Genomic DNA, 23,506 nt, shown 5'->3' with positions numbered 1-23,506 from the left:
CCGGCTGGTGTCGGACTTCTGACCTGCTTATGTAGTTGTAGGATTCTCTCGTGGAGGAACTTTAATTCATTATGGTTCAAGTTCAAAAGAATGTCTGCTTGATTGTTATCGACGGCTGGGGCATCTCTGAAAACAAAGAAGGTACCAGCTTTTTTCATGTCGGCAAAACATATCTTTTTGTGGACTTCATTTCAGCAATTTGTAGTGCGATCGATTGATAAATTCTGTATGTACTGTACATGTTTGGAACATATGTCTTCACTTTCATTGATCCGGCGATGTTGATACTGAGAAATGTTTATTTAAGAAATATGTTGCTTTTGTTCATGAACATAAACATGGTCTTGAAAAATTTATGTAATTTTTTAGTGTGCGAACTTGACAGAATTGTCACGTCACGCTCTGACTCTCATTAATCTATTTTTATGTCAATATTTGAATATCGCCATGTTTCTGATTTTTACATAACTTGCTAATGTTTAATGTGTGTAGTAAAACGTTTACAGACAATCAAATTCCCATAGATTGCGAACCGAAGCATTTTGTGCGCACAGTAGTTCTCCGAATCCAGACTCGTTGTTGCGTGACATCTCGAGTGTATTAGTAACGAATGTTTGGTAAGAATTCAGCGTTCAGTGTTTGAAAATGTCAAAATGTTTAGCAACATGAAAACTTTTGGCTTCCATTCTTAAACCTGAAGGGTTGAAGACTGGAGACCAAAAGTGTAACATTTCTGAAAATGTGAACCAGAGAATGATTTTTACATAGATTTATAGATTTAAACTTGGTTTTGCCATGATTTTTACATTTTTTAACCCTTTAACTCCCAAGATCTAAATGGTAATTCTCCTTTTAGTCTGTCATACAGTACTTGTGATGTTAGTTTGGAGAATTTGAGATTGGATCAACTTATAATCCCCTAATTGATGTTTTTCTTTATTCTCATCACTTATCTGCTTGATATTGTATTTACATTGTAGGGAGAAATTCTGTTTTGGTCACTCATGGACATTAAAGGGTTAAAATTAATAATACATGTTTGAAAATTTATACCCCAGTCATATCTAAGCCTTTGGGTGCTGTATCTTATCAATATCCTACACTCAAATTTGATGTTGTTTGTAGGTTCTATTTTTTCAGAGATAAATAACTGTACTCAATAAACAACCAAGTGGAAAAAGGAAATTAATCAGTGATGTTAAAACTTAAATAATGTCAGAGTGTGAAGCAATCTCATTCACTTACCTGCCTTCATACAGGAAATGCCATTGCTAATGCTACGGTACCAGTCATGGATGCATTTTGCACTGGACAAAACAATGCTTACACCACCCTAGATGCTTCTGGTTTGTCAGTTGGCTTACCTGCAGGACTTATGGGTAACAGTGAAGTAGGACATCTGAATATTGGAGCTGGAAGAGTTTTGTACCAGGTGTGAAATATAGGAAACTTAATGCCATCATATCCTGATTATTCGTATAATCAAAGCTATAATAAGATTCTCAAACATGATTGGTTATGACCAGTCAGATTTGAGTGCTAATTGGACAGCATATGCATCATGCTTGTAATTAGACAGTGCAAGTGTCATGGCTATCTAATTGGATCGTAGGCATCATGTGTGTGTGCACAGCTGTTATGATGCATTTTGCAGAATTAATTGTATCTTACAGAGGTGCAATGAATGGTTAGTTTGTTTCTTAAATTTTGTCACAGTTTTGATGAATTGGCAATAGGACTTTGTGTTGCCCAATATTGTCTGTAATTGGACTCCTGCTTGGTGGTCGTCTCATTTTGTTAATCACTCAGATTACACACCAAATTGGATTCTACTGAGTTCCATTACCATTACCAGTGATCCTTTATAATCAGTAGCAGAGTTTAGGGAAGGAGGGGGAATGGGGTGAGAGATTTGTGATCTTTAAAAAAATAGACCCATGTTGCCATGTGTTTATTCAATGTTATAACACATTAGACTTACTATAGAAATTCTGATTGGTTGAGAGCATGCAGTCAAATTAGTATGTGATGTTGACATGATAACCCAATATCTGTAACAGATATTGGGTTATCATGTGAAGTTCAAAGTTTGGCTAGTTTCCAAGCCCTTCATCCATGCACATGTAGTATTCTCAAACTTTTTCGAACTCAGAGAAGTGTCTGACTTCTGCAGATTGTTTAGAAAATTTACAATAGAAAAAAATATTTGATTCACCAAGTTTTTATCAAACCTCACATCTGTATTATCTACCTCAGCCTTCTCCTTTGGTAGATAACTCAGATCTTGGCACTGATGTTTCATGATATCATGCTCAACCTCAGCCAGTAATTGCTTAATCAATCACAAATGATGCCAAATGGGGTTACAACAAAAAAGAGGCACACAAGGCACAGCTGAGTGTGTCACTGATGTTCTTATCACACTTTGGTGTCATGTGTGATCAGCTTATGTACAAAGTCATGCCGCCCTGGAATCTCTTTGTCTTTTTGATAAAGAAGCATAAAATTATTTTGGAGATGTCATCTATATGTCTGTCTTCCAATGGATCAAAATTAAGAGCCAATCAAAATACAAAAATAACTCTGAGCTCATTATAATTATAATCATGTATGATGCATGAAAGTTAAATATCTGATTCAGGTTATTCTCCTAGGCAATGACAAGACACTGTTTTAGGAACCTTAATTGTTAGAAAAAAACTGCTAAATGAATTTGATTCAGATTTATGAGCTGCAAAAAAAATTGGATCATGAAATAACACTCAATCAAACTACCCACAGCCAGTTAAGGTTTTGAAGCACAGTGATTTGGATGGAGATTCAAAGTGTTCTGTAGACACATCCTTTAATAATCTGTCTAAAAACATCATTGTAGAAAGGAGATGGTCCTTGTTAATAAGTCCATGGAGATTGGGTATGTTTAAGCCAGTGACATAGTAAGGGTCCACATCAATCTGTACACTTATAAAATTTGTTTATTACAATTGTAATTAAAATTATGGCTACTCTTAATCACTCATGCCTTACATTATTGCTTGTCCTTTTTTTCGGTAGGATATTGTTAGAATTAACATGACCTCTGACAATAAGGAGTTTTCAAAAAACAAAGTTTTTGCTGAAGCAGCAGAAAAAGCTAAGGCTTCTAATGGAAGGTTTCATTTATTGGGTTTGGTGAGTAACCATGTCTTATTAAGATCACTTTCATATGTCTGAACTATACACTAATAATCAACAATTAACTCTTTAACTCCCAAGATTTCAATAGTAATTCTCCTTACTGTCTTCCATACAGTTGTTGCAATGTTAATTTGGAGAATTTGATATTGGATCAACATATAATCCCCTAATTAATATTTTCCTTTACTCTCATAACTTTTCTGCTTGATATTGTATTGATATTGTAAAGAGAAATTCTGTCTTGATCACTCATAGGAGTTAAAGGGTTAAGTTGTTAATCAAGTGAAGTAATCTTGATCTAGATCTCACAGGACAAATATTTAACTTGACTAAAGAGGTCATTCATTTTTCAAGAGAGTGAGATATGGAAAAGATGTGAGCCCTGCTAAAGGAAACAAAACTTGGGCCTTTGGATTTTGCCGTCAGATGCTCTACCAGTGCAAATTCATTGTTGAGTGGGAACATACATACATGGGTAATTGTGAAGAAGAGCTCCCCAAAAAACCTGTCGGCCGACTGTCGGTCAACTGTCGGCCGACAGGTTACCGACAGTCTACCGACAGCTAACCAACAGGTTACCGACAGGTTAAGAAAAAAGAAAAATTGTGTTAAAAACGAACAGTTAACGTGACATAACAATCCGTAATGGTTCAGGTTCAGAGATGACAATGCCCTTTATACTGCTAAGATCAACCAAATTGAAAGTAGTCAATCATCAAACATCTGAACATCAATTACACTGTACACAGATTTTTGATTATTTGGACTCACTTCTCTGGTCCCATTTTTTATGAATTCAATATGAATTAATTAGTCAGATCTGAGATCCTTAACAACTTTTTACCATCAAACAAAGCAGTGTACTGAATCAGCGTTGATTCTACTCCATTAAATTAATACAACTTCAGTGAATGCTAAAATTAGCAATGTACATACACTGTTAGTAGCAGCTTGAAACAAACTGATTTAGGTCAGCATTTTAGGTTGTAAAATGTTGGTTGTCATAAATTAAAGGTTTTTTGTTGGTACTTTGGGAAATTTTTGTAGGATGCACAATGATGTGAAAATGTCCTTTAATTCTTGGATAATATTGATTAAATGATATTGGTTTTATTTTAGGTTCAGTAAGGAGGTATTGTGTTTATTATCCTTCTAACATTTTGCCATGCACATGAAAAATGTTTACAAACAACTTACAGTAAGCAGGGTGGGAAGTGTTCTTTGGAGTGTTCTCTGCAGGTACAAACTTTCTGAAAAAAACAATATCTTCCTTCTTCTGCAACAACCACAAATGCTCCCTTATCTAATTAAATAATTTGAAGGCTTATATTGTACCATGATGGATTCAAGGTTTGAACATTGGGGAATTTCATTTGGCTGATATTCTTGGATATCACCTAGTTTTAGCTGGGGGATATTCAGGCACATGTTGCATTTAGACCAGTTGCATATGAGCAAAAAGATTTGATGGATCATAATTTCAATTATCAAGACTGTTCAGCCCAGTCTGCACAAACCCAGAAGATAGAGGTGGGACTGTACTTGCACACTTGATCTTGATGTGAAAGTATACATTATAGGCAATTTTTTTTTTCTACAGGTCAGCGATGGTGGTGTCCATGCCCACATCAATCATTTAGAGTCAATGATTGATGCAGCTAAGGAGCTTGGTGTTCCCAAGTGTTATGTACAGTTTTTTGCTGATGGAAGAGACACATCTCCAACCAGTGGAGGTACAAAATATATTGAAGGAAGCTACTTCACCATCAGGCTATCCAATAGTAATTAATTGTAATAATAATGATAATAACTAGTGTCATAAATTAAGTGCCAATCAATTTGAGGCTTCAACATCCCCACCCCATCCCCCTCTCTCCTTTTCTGGGCAACCCATGGATGTTTTGACCATTATCTGTGCCTGGGGTGGGGAATTTTAACCTAAAGTGTCATGTCTTTTCAGAAGAATACAAGTGTATCTTTAAATATGGAGATGTTTAAAGGTAAAGAGTTCATTCAGGTCTGCAAGGTCTCGTTTTTGAAAGCCTGGTCAATGAGTAGAAAGTCAGAGTCACTGATTTTGCCTCTAAAATTAAAGAAGAAAACTGACCATTTAATCCAACACTTGGGTATGGGCATTCAAACACAATTTTGCTCCCAGCAGGGATAGGAATTAGAACAAACCAATCTTCAAATCTTCAAATACTCAAATACTGGATTGAGGGAGGGATGTTGAAGCTATGAATTGATTATTAACAATTAGTTCTCAGGAGTAAAAACCATCAATGAAAGAAGTAACAAAATCCCTACTTTAACATTTTTAAGTGACATATGTGGAACAAGACTAGAAGAAGCTGAAGGACATCAATTATGGCTCACTAGCCACAGTTGTGGGTCGTTACTATGCAATGGACAGAGACAAGCGTTGGGAGAGAATCCAGATTGCTTATGAAGCTTTGGTGCAAGGAAAGGGTGAAGAAACTACCCCAGATAAAGTTATTGAGGTAAAGACAGACAGTTGACTGATTAGACTTTGCAAGGTGTATCACCGGCTCAAAGATCCTTTACTTAAGCATGCAATTCCTCCACCTGCTGTTTATAAATTGTCTTTGTTTATATTATGTTTGAGTTTGCTTTTTTTTTTTTTTTTTTTTTTTTTTTCATTTAAGGTTATCAAAGGTCGCTATGAAGCAAAAGGAGACAAACATGAAACGGATGAGTTCCTAAAACCCATTATTGTGGACCCTGAAGGAAGAATAAGAGGTTTGTGTTGAGTGTTTAAAACTGATGAGAAAGTATTTGAGTATTAATAGTATATATTTGATTTTTTTCACCATGAGATGCAAGAACACAGTTTGCTATAAATCACATGGTACAAACTTTTAATTAACAAATTGTATTTTTTTTATCTTCTAGTAAAAAGTATTGCTTTCCTCATTAAAGTATTACTGCAATATCTTTCACTAAAAAAGCTTAGTTACTTTTATCAGTTAAATGCTTATGATATCCATCATGAATTATTTTGGCTATTTATTTCTCTTCAGATGGAGATGTCCTTTGTTTTATTGACTTCCGTTCTGACAGGATGAGGCAAATCAATGAAGCTTTTGGAATAAAGCCACCTTTTGAAACAAATGTTATTCCTTCTAATCTTGTAAGTATAATATCTTGTTATTTGAAGAAAGAGGAACGAAATAATATTTCAGTAAGTCAGGAGTTATGTAATGGTTAGATACTTAAAAAGGACAACTGTTATGGGACACTAGGATCCAAATTTGGACTCTAGCATGTCCAAAATCAGCCGACATTGTCCAAAATTGAATGCATGTGTTAAAAATCAGACATGAAATGTGTCTAAAATCTGAAAATACATGTTGTTTCTAAGATTGGACAGTAGTGTCTGAAATCCAACACTTGTGTCCAAAATTGGATCCTAGTGTTAAAAGTAAGACACATGCCCAAAATGGGACATCAGTGTCCAAAATCAGGATGTAAGTATTCAAACTGGATGTTAGTTTGTAAAATTGGATGCTAGCATCTGAAATTGGGTACTGATGTTTTAAATTGGATACTAGTGTCTAATATTGGATCCCAGTATCCAATAACTATTTCATTCAGTTGTCACTTTTCAAGTATCTAAAACACCTCCCCATTTAAATGTGTACTTCACCATTTTAATGTGTACTTGAAATTTTAGGTATCTTAGTTCCTGAATGAACCAATCAGATCTCAAATACATTTTTAACTAGTTCTTTGGGATATAAGTTACTGTGTCCACCAATCAGATTTGGTTTGTAATGTGAAACTTACTCTTCAGCAACTTAGTTCCTCAACAAACCAATGACATGGAAGAATATAGGTCAGGTCATTTCTAAATTAAGGTTTGCCTGTTTTATTTCTGTCAACAACAAATAAAACAGACAACAATAGATGGGGCATTTCTGCTTTAAGAGCAGTAATGTTTCACCATAAATTGGATGCTATCTGTACTAAATTATTCTTCTTCGAGGTTGTAGCGCTAGACGCGTAGAAGCTTTTTGTAAAGTTTTGTCACTGTTGTAATTTTGCGGTTAAAAAAATCAGTTACATTCAGTGTATTTCACCTTAGAAATATATCGAATACTCTGTGGTTAACAAAGCAATGGAAACGCAACCGATTGCTTACAATTCCACAGAAATCGTTGACAGAAATCGTAGACAGAAATTGCCACCACGGTTTTGCCGCGCTCTTTATCAGCGCCCGAATACTAAGAAAGCTATCAAATGACCATTATCCTTTGTAAAGACTGTGAATTCATTTCCGGTGAACGTGCAAATAATCGTGTCCGCGTGATAAAAAATAAAAAATATCGCAACCTTTTTATGCTCGTAAACGTTCTTAAAAGCAAGAAGATTTGACAAGCTTTCCTGTCAAGAATGTGATAATGACATTACAGTAATCGTGACACCGTAACACTTATTAGAAGGCAAGCAAGGACTTGACCTGTAGACGCACGAGAAACTTATCATCTTACTTTTCCGCCCTGTTTTGCTACAGGCAACGATTGCGTTACAATTTTGATTTTTGCACTGAATGTATGCTAAGTTGAAGCAAATCATGCTACTGAATTTAACCCAACTAATTACTACTGTATTTACGAGGAGAATTAATCAAATCTGTTTAACAAATTCCACATACAAATGCTATCATAATAAAAATTATCTTATGTGTTATAACAATCCAATGAAAGTAACTTACCGGACTTGAACGTCTTTTAAATCGCGAAATTTGCCATTCTCCATTCAGTTTCCATGCTGAGAAATTCAACTTTTCCAAATTCTAAGAAGAAATTACATTGTTACGAATGTAGTTTTCGCTTCCATCTCGCATACGATGTCTCAACTCGGAATTCACTCATTTCGCGCCATAATGTAATTTTGGCGGGGAATAGACAAATAAATGCTGTTTGTCTCTGTGTTGTGTAAAAGTTCATTCCCAACAGATCAAGCCTTGTTTTGAAATACTTAGAACGCATTCAACGTTCAGGCAAGCGATCTAATGAAATTGATTTGACAGAAGAGAACATGGCTCGTTAGCCGACGCACTAGAGTACGATCTTGGAGGAGTTATCGATCCAACGCAATTTATTTCACGGGAATTCCTATTGTGACCACAGCTGTATTGTTTTCCTAAACCGCTAGCTGATTGGCCAAACCAGTAGCTAATTTCGTGGCCACGCGAGCCACAAACTACCACGAAGAATATTGATCAGCCAAACACCAAGAAGTTTATTTCAACATAGCATTACACGAGCCTAGTACAGCACCTTTTGTCATGCAACAGGATATCCGTAGTTAATCGAGCCCAATGTGCCTTCTTGAGTTTTTAATTTTAGATTAGTGCAAATGAAAGCGTATTCCTTTCTTGAGTAGTAAGCTTTTTAAAAACTTCTAGGAAAATGAGACCTATTAAATCGAGAACTCGTTGTAGTATAATTCAAGTTGTTGCTAATGTTTAGCTGGCAACTTTCTGTTGATTCGCATTTCGTTCATCCTTGAAAATGTCATCTACTTCTTAGCGCCTAAATAATACAACACTCAGTTGTCCTCTTTCGCAATGCTTTTCATACCTTTCGTGTCTGCATGTAGTCGCTGATACAATGCGTACTAGGCTCAGCGAAATGTCAACATTTTCAAGATATCTTAACAACCGTCTAAAGAATCCTTGTTACTGTTTATGTTATCAGTATGAAACTTTGCTTCCGAGTCGCTGATCGTCTTCGAACAGCTTGAAGCTTACAGCGTTTGAGTTGGTGACTCGTTATATTATAACTTATGTCACATTATACTCGATCGTCCTCTTTCGAATATGTGGTCGATAAAATAGGTTGCATTAAGTTGACTGAAAAGCCATCTTCTTCAACACGTCTGAACAAACTTCAAAGGACTCAGTTTAATTCTTTGTTTTATCAGTACAAGATGTTGCCTTTTGGGTTGATGACCGTCTTCAAACAGCTCGAAGCGTGCCGAGTTTGAGTTAGTTAAAAATTATACATCGATAATATCATATTGTTCTCAATTGCCCTCGAAGTTTACTCGGGCGGAGTTAGTGAAGCATGACCATGACAGTCATATAACAGTTAGTTGTCCACTTTCGCAACGCATCTTCTGTGGTCACGAAAAAAATCTGCTCAGCGAAATTTCAACATTTTCAAGATATCTTTACAACTGTCTAAAGAATCCTTTTTAATCTTCATTTTGATAGTGTGCCTCTTTGCTTCTGAGTAGAAGATTACCTTCAAACAGCTCAAAGCTTACAGTGTTTGAGTTAGTGAATCATTACATCATTAGTAATGTCACATTACAATCCGATTGTCCTCTTTCGGGTCTGTGGTCAATAAAATGGTTTGCATTTAGCTGATCGAAATTATTCAGTCTATTTCTATATTTCACAAGTCGGCAATGTTGCCTCCAGCTTAATAATCGTCTTCAAACAGCTCGAAGCGTACAGGGTTTGAGTCAGATGATAATTATACATCGATAATGTCATGCTGTTCTCATTTGTCCTCTTTTTTGCAATGCTTTGCGAATCTGTGGTCGATACAACAATTTCCATTAAGGTTATCGAAACGCAACATACTTTAAGATCTCTTAACAAACGTCGAATGATTCAGTTTGATTCTTCATTTCAACAATGGGCAATGTTGCCTCTTATTGCCGATCCTCTCAAGGAGCTCGAAGCCGTTACATGGCTTGAGTTAATAAATCCCAACATCCTCGCTAATTTCATATTACACTCAGTTGTCCTCTTTCTCAACGCTTTACGAAGCTTTGTCGATTAAATAATTGGCATTTAGTTCATCAAAATATAACGCACGTCACAAACGTCTTAAGTATCATCTAACTCTTCCGTTGGTATACACTTTTCCAACTGAGTTACGGGTCGCTCTTTAGGAGTTCGAACCATCTTCCTTCATTTTACTGGATTTTTGTTGTCAGAAAGAGACTTTGGACCGAGCTTGCCTGCCCCATTTTTACGGTCCGAAGGGTTTTTGTCTAGTTTTGTGTTCATTTGTTTTTGTGTGTGTGTGTGGGGATGTGTTTGATTGTTTGCTTTTTTAAATAAAACGAGCAAGTTCTTTAAGAAACTGTGGTGCTGGGGTGGGGTAGGGGGGGTTTAATAAGAAAGTTTGATTTTATCAACTGAGTTGATAATGTAACTACTTGGTTACCGTTTCTAAGACTATTTTCTAAAGCTGACGTCTCGAGGTGAAGCCGTTCGTCAGTCTTCATGGTCGTCCAAGGATTTTTTTCCACCCCAGTTATATCAGCAAAAAAATCTTTTGACGGGGTATTTAAGCAAAATGGGTAAAAGTTTCCCATGCGAGCGAATCACCATTTCGCCAAAGTGTATCTTTAGTGTGAGGTACTTAACAAGGGTAATTTATTTTGCTGCCGTTCGTTTCGAATGCGTAAGCCGCACAACAAGGAGTCATTTTTGGAGATATGGAAATTTCCCCATACGGATGGGTTGTTTCTCTTTTAAGATGACGTCTTAAAGTTTGCGAAACAACTTTTTCTTTAGTTCGTTGCCGTTTTTGGCAAAAGACAGATACCAGTTGTTTGAGGGAGATTACGCCGTTCCTCATGATTTATGCGCACCTTTATGGTCGACGACGTGTATTCTCATTATTTAAGTACTGAAGCCTCCCACTGACGCTTATGGTACAGGCTGTAAAGTCAGTTAATTCACTACCAGGTGATCATTCGAGTTTTTCGAAGGTGCGGAAGCCTATTTGAATATCCATTTAGTTGTACCGATTTGCCTTTCTGTAAGATCATGTCTAATTAAGAAATTTTACGTTCCATTTTTGGCATCTACGGGTACTGCAACACCATCTGAAAGTCTGCCACGCCATCAAGTCCCACAGTTCTGGCCTTTGGTAGATGTTGTCGGGGTGTAATGTACATTCGGCCCTAACATCTTCAATTGTAACTTCTGCAATAAGGGTCTAAAAGTGAAGAGTCCGTGAGGCCTACGCGATACATGATGGGTTAGGTTTAAAGTGATATGGTTAGGGTTAGGGTGATAAGCTTAGGGATAGGGTTAGGGTGATATGGTTAGGATTAGGATCATAATTCCATGATGTTTGCTTTTGTTGTTTTGTGAAATGTGTGCGATGTTGTAAGATCCACTTCTAGTTTCATAATTTTAGGATAGCAATTTTAACGAACCCAATCTATCGCGTAGGTGACTTATCTGATCCCCGTAGAAAACGGCGGCTCGGAATATAGAACGTAGGCCTACGGGCCTTTCGGCTGGCTGTGCCACCGGCCATGAAGGGAATCAAATACAGCTGATTCTTGTTCTTTGAAAGAAGTTAGTATCTTAATCATGTCGGGCCAAAGACAGTTTTGTCTATACCATGATGTCATACCCCAACTGATTAACATACTAATTTCTTTACTTTCTTTATCCACCCCTTGAGACTTGCTATATATTTGGCTCACTCTACAATGCGCTTTTTGCACAAGAAACTCGGTTTCTGTTACTTTTTATTCCCCACGTGAACAAGAATCAGCTGTATTTGATTCCCTTTGTGGCCAGCGGAGAGGCCAGCCGATAGGCCCGTAGGCCTACATTCTACATTTCGAGCCGCCATTTCCTACGTAGAGCGGATAAGTCACCTACACGATAGGTTAGATTCGTTAAAGTTTCTATCTTAAAAAAAAAATGAAACTAGAAGTGAATCTTACAACATCGCACACATTTTACAAAAAAGCAAAAGCAAACATCGTGGTATCATGATCCTAATCCTAACCATATCACCCTAACCCTATCCCTAAGCTTATCACCCTAACCCTAACCCATCATGATATGGCGTAGGCCTCACGGACTCTTCACTTTTAGACCCTTATTGCAGAAGTTACAATTAAAGTACAACGAACAGAATGTAACTGTTTGACTTAACAATATGCCTGGATACTTGTCCTTGAACATAGTGGACGAATAACGGAGAATTTTCATATTCTTATGAAAAATAACTAATAATCCCTGTGTTTTGGGAGACTTCAGGTGATAGCTCTTCTACAGGTCGTATCGAGTTTACTGATCAAGGATATATCCTGGATTTGGTTAAAAATCTCACCTCTCGTGTATTTTTGTTGTACATTTTCTATCTGGTCAGGGGAAATTTAAAAATTTGCAATCATTTTCCGTAAAATGTTTGGGACACCCGATTCATTTCGAGAGCTATATTCTATGTTTAGCATAAATGTGATCCTTTACAATACCATTACTACTTTGATTCTTGCCACTAGTTGTGTTCAGGCATACCAGTCCCACTAGTTCCAACTTGTCCTCCTAATGGAAGACACTGGCCATATACCGGTATTTTATAACAGTTTTGTCTGCAGATAGGTTTGTAGTCACCTTAAAGGTTCAAGTCAGGAATTTTCGTGACGGCTTCATAGGTCTGTGTGGCACGCTGATATTTAATAGTCCGTGGGGGTAGTGGTAGTTTATCTTTTTGTCTATGACTGTTAAATTAAAATTTCCTTTTGAATGGCTGAGGTTTGAACTCCTCCTTAGTCGGTAAAATGCGTCTCTTTAACCAGTTGTATCAAATATTCAATTATGATCGTATAAATGTGTTACTCACAATACTGTTAACTCGGTGTTGTAAGTGAAGATTCCAGGTGGTAGCTCTTCTATTTGGTTGTACCTCAAATCACTACAAAAAGGATATACACTGCATATAAGTTCTATTCTGCGCTAGTAAAAACCAGGTTCCTGATTCTATTCTGGGCTTTTAAAACTAACCATATTAAAAACTGCTGAGATTTAAGAGTCCATAATATACTTTCGCTATCCAAGTTAAATAGTGCAAACTTATTGCTTATACATACACCTTTAGTTTTCTCATCAAAAAGTGTCTCTTTTTGATGAGAAAGCAAAAGATATATGCAGTTGAAATTTGTTTATTTTTCTATACTTAAGAGTGAATGTCTCTAAAAATCAAAGAAAAATAAAAAAATCACGGACACGGTCAAAAATCGTTTTGTCTCATTTTTTGTTTACAGGTAGCTATAGGTACTACTTAAAGTGAAGTGAGGTTAGTTTGTGTAAATATTCATTTTAACGAAAATAAACCGTTACTAATTGCATGATCGAAAATGAGTGCGTGCGAGCTCTAAATTATGCAGTTTTCAAGCCGTCCTTGCATGAACTAAAATGCAACAGCTGGACTTCTTTAGCTGTAAATATAAACATGTGGCCTTCCATTACCAAGGTATAGTGATATTTTTTGTATCGTGTCCTTCCTGACGAAACCACGGGTTAATTACCAGTGTACGTGTTCGCCATTTTTAATTCATGCCAAACCCGGCCTAATGCAGTGTGGCAAAAATGCATGTGGTAGTTTCTCAAAATCTCCAGCAATACTATCACGAGGGCTTATAAGGTGAGTCTTCAAATTCATCGTTTCATTTTTCTGGTATCTTCTGCTGTTTTGATATACCAACTAACCAAACTTCGCTAAAATTGTAAATGGCGCCATATTGAAATGAACAAAATCAACATTGCAATGACACACGCAAAGCATTGTTTGAGTCGCAGCCGCACTTACCTTTTTATGTTTGCTTGGACATCAATAGTTCCTTACCCTAGAAATCTTTTATAGGCCCTTGTTATTCCGCTTGGAAGATATTTTCGAAATACTGTTCATTGGTGTAAAGGGGACCGACCGGCTGACTCATTGAAGCCACTGAGCCGGGATGAGTAAAATAAAGTTATTTGTTGTTGTCATTTCCTACTTCGTGTCGCAACCCAGTTACGTTTAGTCTATTTCGATCCTAATTTTGGCTTTTTTGACGTCCCACACTAAAAGGGTCCCGTACAAAACGACAGGTAACGCTAGGGATTTGCCGGATTTTAATTAATTTTTTATAGGTTCCTGTCACTCTGCGTGACATATGATAATCCGTCACGTAACGAGATCAACGAACAATTCATTCTGCCCCACATATAAAATCTAAACAAATATGTTGCCATCGTGAACGAAACGATACAACAAAGAAATAGACTTTGTAAAATTTCACAAATATAAACCGTACAGTGAAAACCGGATTTTAATTAATTTTTTATAGGTTCCTGTCACTCTGCGTGACATATGATAATCCGTCACGTAACGAGATCAACGAACAATTCATTCTGCCCCGCATATAAAATCTAAACAAATATGTTGCCATCGTGAACGAAAACGATACAACAAAGAAATAGACTTTGTAAAATTTCACAAATATAAACCGTACAGTGAAAACCTTATGGAACGAAAATAACGATACAATTTTCCCACGGAAAAACAGTGTGATCAGTTAACGAAAGTAAACAAAAAAAAAAGCGTAATAATCGTCGGTGAAAGGAATAAAGACAACGGTTGCTTTAACTCCAGCAGAAAAAGAATGTCTTGTTCTTTATTTGATATTGTTGGTGGCGTTTGTGGTGCAGAGGAACGCGCAAGGCATCGGTCCACTCAGACGGTATCTCTGTCATCATGCAGCAAGGATATCAGAAGCCACAAGCGTTTTTTACAATTTTCAGGTGTTGAGACAGAGATTGAACTTATCTCAGCAAGAAGCGGGATTTTCGAGAAGCCCGTCAATTTTTCGGAAATGACTGTTTGCCCTTTACATCGATCAAGCCTCGGAATCGGATGGAGAAGAGCTAGTAGATTATGGTCTGTGCCACAGGATGTTTCCGGTCACAAAAAGGAATCTAAAGAAGTACCCGCAGCAGAAAGAGGAATTACTTTGCAGCACTCAAAACAAATTTTTGAACTTACGAAAATCCTCGTACCCGTCGGATCAGGTAAGCGACTACAATGAGTCATGATCTTGTAAGAACTGACGTCCCTCTAGTTTATTCTCATTGTATCTAAGGATAAACATCCGTATAGCTTCTCATTTCACGCAGGGTAGTTGGCGGGAATCACAGACTTCATATCCTAACTTCAAACCACTTCACTGTCGCGTAAAACAGTCGCCAAGTTTGACAGGAAATTTATTTTCATGTCTTTTCAGGATTCTTGCAAATATTTTTACGTCGGAAAACACTGGCGTTCACTCAACATTTTCGTCTCTTTCAAAACTTGTTCAAAACCAGTGATGGGCTCCTGTCAAAATTAATTAATGGCGTGGGGAACGCTCTAATTGAAATATTCACAGATATTAGAATTCCTTTTAAAAATGCCGACAAAAAAGGAAAGGAATGTAAAATACTGACTCGTGACAAGGTTAACAACAGAATGCGTCATCAGTTTGGGATTTGTGGGGCTTTTGCCTAGTTTTTTTCTTTTGCCACATGCAGAGCTATTTGTTCAAGGAGGATGTGCAAGGTTAAAAAGTATAAATTAATTCTTTCTCTCAAAATATTAAAGGAATTTGTGTGCGATGTCGACAGTCCCTAGCAAAAATAAAAAATCAGTTACAGTCGCAGAGCTTGGAGGCCACAGGAGGTGTGGAAAACATCACAGGAGGTCTAAGTGGTCTAACCTTGGTGAGTTTCTTCAAAGTGTTATGAAGAATTTCCATCCAATATAATTAATAAAAATGGAAAACCTTAACGCATTCTCTGAATTCTCCCTTCTCCGCCCTTTTCATGCCTAGGGATTCAACCCAGGTGGGAGAAGGGCGTGTCCAGGCTAACTTGCATGCGCATTCTCAAACGCCGCCATTGCCGCCCGTCAACGACTTGGCAAAACCATAAATGGCACAAGAATTGGATAGGCGTGCTCTTCCCAGATAGCATATCACACTCCAGGATGTATCCAAATAATATAGGTTTTAAATTATTATATGGCTTCTCCACATTTTCTTTTCGAAATGCTCCAAATGGAAAATAATGCTGAGAAGTAATTGGATAAAGATATCAGAATAGGTTATTAGTCAGTTATATTATAAGGTGAAAATAATCATCGACTATAAACTTCCGCCTTGCATGCGACACCCCGCGCGTGTATACGGTTGATCTCATTTTGAAGCCATCCAAAGCAATGTGTTCACTTTTTCGTCAGGTTGATGAACAAGGGAGTGACTCTGATATTCCTGCCACTTGTGCTGTCACTGTTGGTGATGAAGCATTGCCAGAAGGTTTCACATCCAAACGGCAGAGCCTATTTGTTCCGCAAGAAGATTGCGAAGAGAGTGATGAAAGCTCGAGTCTAGACAACGAGTCCCAGGTGCAACTAAATCGCTTCTTACACCTTCGAGACGTCAGTCCAGTACGTCACACGTTATCAGTGCCGTGGAATACAGCGCACGAGCGTACTAAACGTAGATACCTACGGAAAGCTCAACAATATATTTCTGCAATGCTGGATGTCCTGGCACCTGAAAATTCGCAAGAACTGTGGACGGAGCTTTGTGATCGTTACGCTGTATGCAGCGAGAGTCAGGTTGTGGTCGAAGGCAGAAGTGAAAAAGAGACGGAACTTCTTAATGCATTTGCTGAAAGCTACTTGAACGCACAACATTGGAGCACCAGACGGCAAATACTTTCTTTGATGGCAGACAAGTTATCCCTTAAGGAGATGAGGGAGTTTATTCCAACCGTTACTAGCTATCGCTACAACATTGCCCGACGCCACAGGCTGATACATGGAAGAGCTGCTCCTCTTCCAAACCAGGAGAAAAGGAGAATGAGAATTGAACCTGTAAAATTAGAACATTTTGTTTCTTTTATAACAAGTCCACACGTTATTCAAGATGTTCCTTTCGGGGAAAAACTTCTGAAATTGTCGACTGGCGAGATCATAAAAACACCCAATGTTATCAGAACAATGATACCAGAGCGTATTGTCCAGCAGTATCAACAATACTGCTGTGAAACCAACTTTGAGCCTATGAGTAAGAGGACGCTACAGAGAGTTTTGGCCGTGTGTTCTTCATCTGTTCGGAAGTCTCTGCAAGGACTTGATAACTTTTCAGCATCAGGGGTGGAAGCATTTGATGCTTTAGAAAAACTCGTTGATAAGCTTGTTGACTGTGGCAAGACTCAGCAATGGGCGAGGGAAATTAAGCAGCAACTTCGTTTGTCGAAGCAGTACCTAAAGGGCGACTACAAAGTGGGTGCATATTTTATAATTATGCGTTGCCTTTGCAAATGCAGTAAACTTCTTACTATGATTCACGGCTACCTCTTTCTTTCCCTCCGAGTCTTCTTTATGCTTAATTTATGAAACAACAGTTTAAAATTCACTGTAATACGCTTACACACATGTATACAACGCTGAGAATCGGTTAAGTGATCTTTTTGAAATGTCGATCATATGCGCATGCGTTGCTTTGCAACTATACACTGAATCACGCGCTCGTCATTTTACTTTTTATTTTAGGTACATGCAGTGGAGGCCTCTGAGGTTCCCGATCATTGTCGAATTTACGCGCTAAGTGACCCAAGCAATGCTGAATTTCGGGGCTCCTGCGACCATCTCCACAATGAGTCATGTGAACAGTGTTATGACTTACAAGAAGTATTGTGTACCATAGAAGATGAGTGTTCAAGTGCGCTCTCGTCAGCAGAAGATCAAGCTGACATGCTGCATACCATTAAACAGGCAAGGGATGATATCATCAGCTGGAAAGCCCATCAGCTACGTTCAGTCCACCAAGCTGAGGCAAAGCATTCAGTTTTAGCCAAACTCGACAGCCGATCGGTGCTGTTAGTCCAGGACTGGGCAATGAATTATATGCCCCGAAAATATCGAGAGGCACAGTCAGATTGGTTTGCGAAGCGAGGATTGCCATGGCACATTAGCGTTGCCATAAGACGGTCAGAGGATTCTGAGCACTTTGAATCGCAAACACTTGTTCACGTATTCCAAAGCTGCGCCCAAGACAGTGTGACTGTGGCTTCGATAATGCTTGACTGCCTCACTACCCTGAAAAAGGAAATTCCAGAGCTGGAAATGGCTTATTACAAACAAGATAACGCTGGCTGTTATCACAGCGGAAATTCAATCATCTCAGCTAAGCTGGCTGGTGATGCCGTGGGAGTGGCTGTTGTAAGAAACGACTTTTCGGACCCTCAAGGTGGAAAGGGGGTATGTGATCGCAAAGCGGCAACAATCAAGGGAGACGTTGGAAGGTACGTAAACGAAGGCAATGATGTCATCAACGCTCTACAGTTCAAAACAGCCATTGAATCTGGCCAAGGAACCACAGGAGTGAAAGCAAGTTATGTTACTGCCAAACCGTCAAGCACCTTTAATATCAAATGGGATGGCATAAGCTTACTCAACAATTTTGAGTACGATGAAAGTGGCGTACGAGTGTGGAGAGCATTCAATGTGGGTTCCGGTAAAGTAGTGCCATGGGCCAAGTTCGAAGGAGTCATGAAGCAGCCCGAAAAATTGGAAATCCTAGACCCGCCATCGCCAAATCCAAGTGGTTCACCGACGTTCAAGATTGTGGGACACCGACATATTAAGAAAAGCTCTGTCAAAGCAGATTTCTCAACTGAAAGCGAAAACCAAGATCGACGCTGTATTGGGGAATATAAGCCAGATGACATGCTTTTCCCGTGTCCAGAAGAAGGATGTGTAAAAGCATACAGTCGCTTTGCAAACCTCCAGACACACCTAGATACTGGAAAACACCAAATGATGCTCGAACAAGAAACTCTCTACGATAAAGCTAAAAGAGAATATTCTTCCAAGCTGACGGAGGGACGCAGTCGAATACCAAGCGTTCAAGTTGCTGCACAATCAAAGCGTGACGGCTTGCCTCCTCTTCCAATGGGTTGGGCCCTGAAGAAAATTAAGAAAAAGGTGCGTTTTACAAAGAAACAGACCGAATTCTTAACTGACCAATTTCAAAAAGGGGAGTATAGTGGACGGAAAAGCGATCCACAGGAAGTTTCGAAAACCATGAGCCTAGCAAGAGACCAAGCGGGGGAACGCCGATTTCAACCTGATGAAGTCCTTACGTCGCAGCAAATTAGTGGCTTCTTCAGCCGTCTTTCAGGAAAGAAGCGATTAGAAGTTACAGCCGCCGATAACGAAGCAAAAGCTAGTGAAGTCTCAGGAGTGGATATGGCGAGCGTCGACGAGGACGAAATCTCCGCCGAAGCTGAGAAGCATCTATCTGCAGTGTGTGCAAATGTGATGAGAGATGTGGCTATTCAGCATCCGATTGTATCTTTCGATGTTAACATCTGCGAACTTGTACAAAAACGTACAATCACAACTTTAAGAGTGGATAGGCTAAGAGACATGTGCATCGACCTTGGGCTGGATATTTCTGACATTTCACCACAAAAGAGGAAAAAGCCATTCATCGCACGACTCACACAATTAGTCCAAGAGTGTACCTGCTCTTCCAAGTAACTGAGCACTGAACGTTTTACGAGTAACTGATCCGCTGATCAGAAAAGCGGTGCGTGTATTATTTACAAGAAGGCGTTGCGTGACAGCAGAGTCCTACATATCGGATTTCAGTCACTCGAGCCCACCACTGCTTGTGAAACCTTCTTACCTTTGTGTTGGACGATTTTCAGTATATTCGAAACTGGCAAGTGTAGAAGGCGCAGAGGGGATGCAAATGCTCGAATCCATGTTCACCGGATGAGAAGTAAACGTAAACTAACAGCTTTGAGCCACATTTAACCTGTTGAGTGCAATTCAACTGTTTAACCTGTTGTGTGATGAATTATGCAGAATTATGGCGTGATTCTCAGGGTAGCAAAGTCGAAAATTGTTTCTCCTGTCTCCGTAGATAAGTGTAGTTATAGACATTTTAATATGTTTCTAGTCATTTAGTGTGAAGACATAACTGACCAAAACAGTTATTTGTGTCCAACGCGTTTAATTTTGTTATTATGCATCTCATTATGGCGTCATAGTAATTTAACCGAAATTCGGCTGGTGGTCATCTTTTGATAGTCAAAGGTCCCAAAGAAATAAAACCCAAATCGTAAAGAACTATCTTTCAAGGCTTCTTGGTAGTGTTATTGTAAACTTTGAGACACTACCACATGTATTTTTGCCAAGCTATTCTAGGCCACCTTTGCCTTAATTTCGAAAGGCCGAAGATGTCGTCTCTTAATAGGGACGTAGCTCCGCCAAGAATAACATGAGACAAAAACTGTCACTTTGCCTCGATAATGCAAGTCCAACTCAATATTTCTATAACTAGAAAAGTTCTTCCGTTACATTTTTGTTAGCATGACAAGTGCTCGAAAAGTGCATAATTTCAGGATCGCGCTTGGTGAAATTTGAGCTATTTAACCCCGGAAATGTTAAAGCAAATTATTCCCGCTAAAGTGCATATTTCAAAAATCTAACCCCATTTCCTTTTGTTTACTAGATAAGACTACCCACAGGCAAAAAATGAACCAAATCGATTTTTGACCGTGTCCGCGACTTTTTCGATAATCTGTGATTTTCATTGACATTTACTCTTAAAATTCAAATGTATTTTCCATCTTTCGGTATGCAACTTCTCTTAGAATTAGGAACTGGGAATTGGTAAATATACTAGCTGGGATGTAGGAGTTGGATCCTACCATCATGAATTCTAAACTGGCCCTTACGCTAAGCATAAAATTTAAAATTTGAAACCAAGATTTAGTAAGTACGCGAGCTGAGATATTGGATTTGAATCCCAATATGTATTGATATAGGTCATTAAGAGAGGTTGTCAGTAATTTTCAAGAATCCGGCGACAGAAGCAAAAATTCAACTTTTTTTTTTTATTTGCTCCAAAAGACCCTTTTGGTGAACTGTTTTCAAAAATAATATTCAAAAGTTCCAGAGAGTTTTTATTTTGGCAAAAAATACGAACGTTCGAAATCGGCCAAAACGTACCTAATTTGCATAATTTCGATCGGGCTTTCAGTGCATTTTCACAACGCTCGTACAAGACAACGAAAAACTATCTTGGATTCATTTTTTTCCTAAGTTGTTTTTCATCCCTTGGAATAGCTTTCCCACTACATTTCATCTCCAACTAAACTTTCTTTCGTTTGTAACCACCCGCGTAAAGTACACTATGTTTTGTATTCCGTTTGTACGCTGAATTTTACCATATTTCAGACGACCATAACATCGAGGGTATACAAATGTATATAAAATAAAAGGGCTCTTTTAAACGAGCAATTCTTTGTGTTTATCATGTAAAAATATTATTTTTGGTCCGTGAAAAGCGAGCGCACCAGACCAAAATATACAGCGTGCATTTTCACGGAGTTCGGTCATTTTCTTTGCTGTACTCCTTTTGCAAATCACACGCTATTGGGACAAAACTCGACGTGTTTGGTCTCTACTTCTGTTTTGATTCATTTCAATATATCAGTTTAACTTTAAAATTACCTTACCTTTATTGTTAAGTGAACAAACCACCGTTTTAGGTAAAGTTTTTGAGTTTATTTTTCTCGAGTGCTAAATAAACAAATCGCTGTTTACAAAGCTACCAGCTCTGTCGACGTGTTTTTAGCTGAAATTGGCCCGTCGCTTATATTGTTCTTTAATTTATAATCTATCCCACTGGCATAACTTTAGAGCAAATTACATGTAACTATAAATGTTGTTGTAAATACGTGAGTGTGAGCTAAATAAAATCCTCGCACACATAAAATATTCGAAATAGGTAGTTGTCGCAAGAAAATACTCGCTTGTGCATGAACCTCGTTTATACATTCGGTGTTTTGCTCGGTTGCTTTTGTAGATTGCTACCAATGTCACCGTAATTAAAATAGCATGTTTGTGTAGTCCACCTGTTTAGATAGATATTCAAATCAACACAAACACAAGGAGTGTAAAATGTTCACATTTTGGAATATTTAGCACTGTAAACCGATCATATTTGATTTCCCAAACTATTCCGTATAACGTATTTAGTCAACGGTTCCTCGCGAAACCAAACACCACGTAACACAACGCGTAACGCTTTCATGAATAAATACATATGTGTCCGAGAATTAATCTTTCGTCTTTTTCGAGATGTGAGCTTAGGACGCCTCTGCTCAAACTCCTTAGTTGCAAGCGCAACAACAACCTCAAGAAACCTCACCTCAGCACCCCGGGGTCGTAAGATTGCATGTAAATGCGTTTTCTTTTTCGACCACGGTTAGGCGGGTTACCTCACCTACCTGGGGTTCCCCACCTCCATGTAAACAGGCCCTTAGCATCTTATTGCGTGACAAATGAAATTTGATGCACCAGTCGAAAACAGGTGGACTACACAAACGTGCCATTTTAGGGCCTGTTTACATGAAATGAGGACCCCTGGAGGACCCCAGGTAGGTGAGGTAACCCGCCTAGCTGGGGTAACCCGCCTGTCCATATAATTTCTTACTTTATCTTGATCACGTTTACATGAAAAGTGGGGTGACCCGCCTCGGCATCAAATTGACGGACGCAAAAGCAATGAGAACGTTGACCAATAGCTCTCTTTATATCACCGGCTCAGACTCTTAAGTGTAACAGATTTTGACGATATACTTCTGTCATCAGTGCTGAAGTTAACACTTCATGAACCGAATTACAAGGAAAAGGAAGTCCACCGACTTATCCGTTAGACAAATTCTGGGCTCTGAAGGGCATTTTTTGTATTGTCTTCCCTTGCCAGATTTGTACGGGTCTGCATAAAATATATTCATTTGCGTTATTGACCAAGCGTGAGGTCAAAATGGCTGGATATCAGCCGAGTTCTTTTTTTTTTGCGTTTTTATGGACTGAGACGAAGTCTCGGTCCATAAAAAAGTAGAAAAAGAACGAGGCTAATCTCCAGTAATCTTGACCATACAAGCTTGGTCAAGAGAGTTTATATTCTCTTGGCTTAATCATTAAAGGATTCGTTGTATAGCAAAAGATTTCGCTTTGATAAGAATCAAGAATGGCCTGTTTATTTTGAGAGCCGATAGTGAAAGCCAACTGTGTTTGCAGCACAATAAACCCTGGAGGGTCGTTTATTTTTTTTTTCTATGTATATGCAATACAATACGGGGAATCCCGAGCGGGCGAGGGTGGGCCCATCATGCCCGCTCAGGTAGCCAATCAGAACACAGGATTCACTTCATCTTGCCCAAGTGCGCTGCTAGCTATATGATAAAGTGACTTACAGAGCAAGATATCTACTGACCAATCATATGTTATTTCATTTCACGATCACAGGTCTCGACATGTTGCCTTTTTCCACGCAGGAGTCAAATTGAACCATTGAGCTACAACATTCAACACATGATGGTCAGTTGACGGTCTAATGAACCATTCATTTTTTTCCTTTAGCCCCTTATGACGGGTTCATCAGTTCCCGAACCGAAATATTGGGAAAAAATATATTTTAAAGTTGATCT

The 23,506-nt window shown here is 38.4% G+C and overlaps 1 protein-coding gene and 1 pseudogene across 1 annotated transcript; both read left to right on the top strand.

The window, feature by feature from the left end:
• On the top strand, positions 1-23,431 carry LOC136283252 (2,3-bisphosphoglycerate-independent phosphoglycerate mutase-like; annotated as a pseudogene).
• On the top strand, positions 16,934-19,538 carry LOC136282697 (uncharacterized). The gene is made up of 2 exons (XM_066170407.1): positions 16,934-17,276; positions 17,547-19,538. The coding sequence occupies exons 1-2, from the start codon at positions 16,992-16,994 to the stop codon at positions 19,536-19,538; spliced, it is 2,277 nt and encodes a 758-aa protein (XP_066026504.1). The 5' UTR covers positions 16,934-16,991.
• Positions 23,432-23,506: the final 75 nt, after the last annotated feature.

This window comes from Pocillopora verrucosa, chromosome 1, assembly GCF_036669915.1.
Source record: "Pocillopora verrucosa isolate sample1 chromosome 1, ASM3666991v2, whole genome shotgun sequence".
Lineage (NCBI taxonomy): Eukaryota > Metazoa > Cnidaria > Anthozoa > Scleractinia > Pocilloporidae > Pocillopora > Pocillopora verrucosa.
Note: the sequence above shows the minus strand (reverse complement) of the source record. Positions and strands in the feature narration are given on the sequence as shown.

Excerpts from the sequence above, each read along its gene's own strand:
- LOC136282697 (XM_066170407.1), top strand. The coding sequence starts at position 16,992 with ATGATACCAGAGCGTATTGTCCAGCAGTATCAACAATACTGCTGTGAA. Across the intron at positions 17,277-17,546 it reads ACCTAAAGGGCGACTACAAA|GTACATGCAGTGGAGGCCTC; the intron begins GTGGGTGCATAT and ends TTTTTATTTTAG.